Source organism: Terrapene carolina, unplaced genomic scaffold (assembly GCF_002925995.2).
Source record: "Terrapene carolina triunguis isolate 2854851 unplaced genomic scaffold, T_m_triunguis-2.0 Scaffold401, whole genome shotgun sequence".
NCBI lineage: Eukaryota > Metazoa > Chordata > Testudines > Emydidae > Terrapene > Terrapene triunguis.
In genome coordinates, this window is record NW_020664752.1 from 284,663 (window position 1) to 285,432 (window position 770).

A 770-nucleotide genomic window follows, 5' to 3' on the forward strand; every position below is an offset into this window, starting at 1 on the left:
GGGGCCGCTATGGGGCGCGGGGGGGGAGCCGTGGGGCCCGGCCGGGAAGGGCGCTATGGCGCGGGGAGGAAGCCGTGGGGCCGCTATGGGGCGGGAGGAGCCGTGGGGCTGGCGGGAAGGGCCCCCCCGCGCACGCGGCGGGCCGGGCCCCATAGACGTTGGGGGGCCCCAGGTCCGGTCCTGCCCGCTCCCCCCGGCCCGGCCCCGCCCCCACCTTGCTTGTTCTCGTTGAGCTGCCGCTCGAACTCGTCGAAGTCGGACATCGCGGCCCCTGCCTCGCTCCCGCACAGGCCGCGGCGCCTCCCGCTCGGCCACTTCCGCCCCACGCTCGGGAACCTCCGCCACCCCTCGGCCACTTCCGCCCCACGTTCGGGGATTTCCGCCGTCGCTCGGCCCCTTCCGCCCCGCGCTCGGGGATCTAGGGATCACTCGGGGATCTCCGGGCTCCGCTGCTCGGAGACTCCGCCCACGCCCGGGTCCCGGCTTCGGGTGGTTCCGTCAGCTCTTCGGCTCCGTCCTCTCCTCCCACCCCTTCTCGACGCTGCTTCGGCTATTTCCGGAGACTGGGGGCGCAGGCTTCGGCTCTTTCCGCCGTCCCGGGTCTGCCCCGGGCCGCGAGAAAGGAGAAAGCGCGGAATGTGGGGGAGGGGCCAGAAAGGGAGTACTTCCGGGTGGGACCGGAAATGGTATATGGGGCAAAGAGCAATCACTCCCAGCCCTATAGGTCACCCCTGTGCCCCACAACTGCCCTAGAGCCTTACAGCCCCCCC

At 72.5% G+C, this 770-nt stretch overlaps 1 protein-coding gene across 1 annotated transcript in view; it reads right to left on the minus strand.

Moving 5' to 3' along the window:
- U2AF2 (U2 small nuclear RNA auxiliary factor 2) overlaps positions 1 to 592 on the minus strand; it is an 18,822-nt gene extending 18,230 nt beyond the window's left edge. The window contains exon 1 of the mRNA XM_026658139.2: positions 215 to 592. Within this exon, the coding sequence (XP_026513924.1) occupies positions 215 to 263 (49 nt within the window). The 5' untranslated portion in view covers positions 264 to 592. The remainder of the gene's footprint in view (positions 1 to 214) is intronic.
- Between the last annotated feature and the right edge of the window lie 178 nt (positions 593 to 770).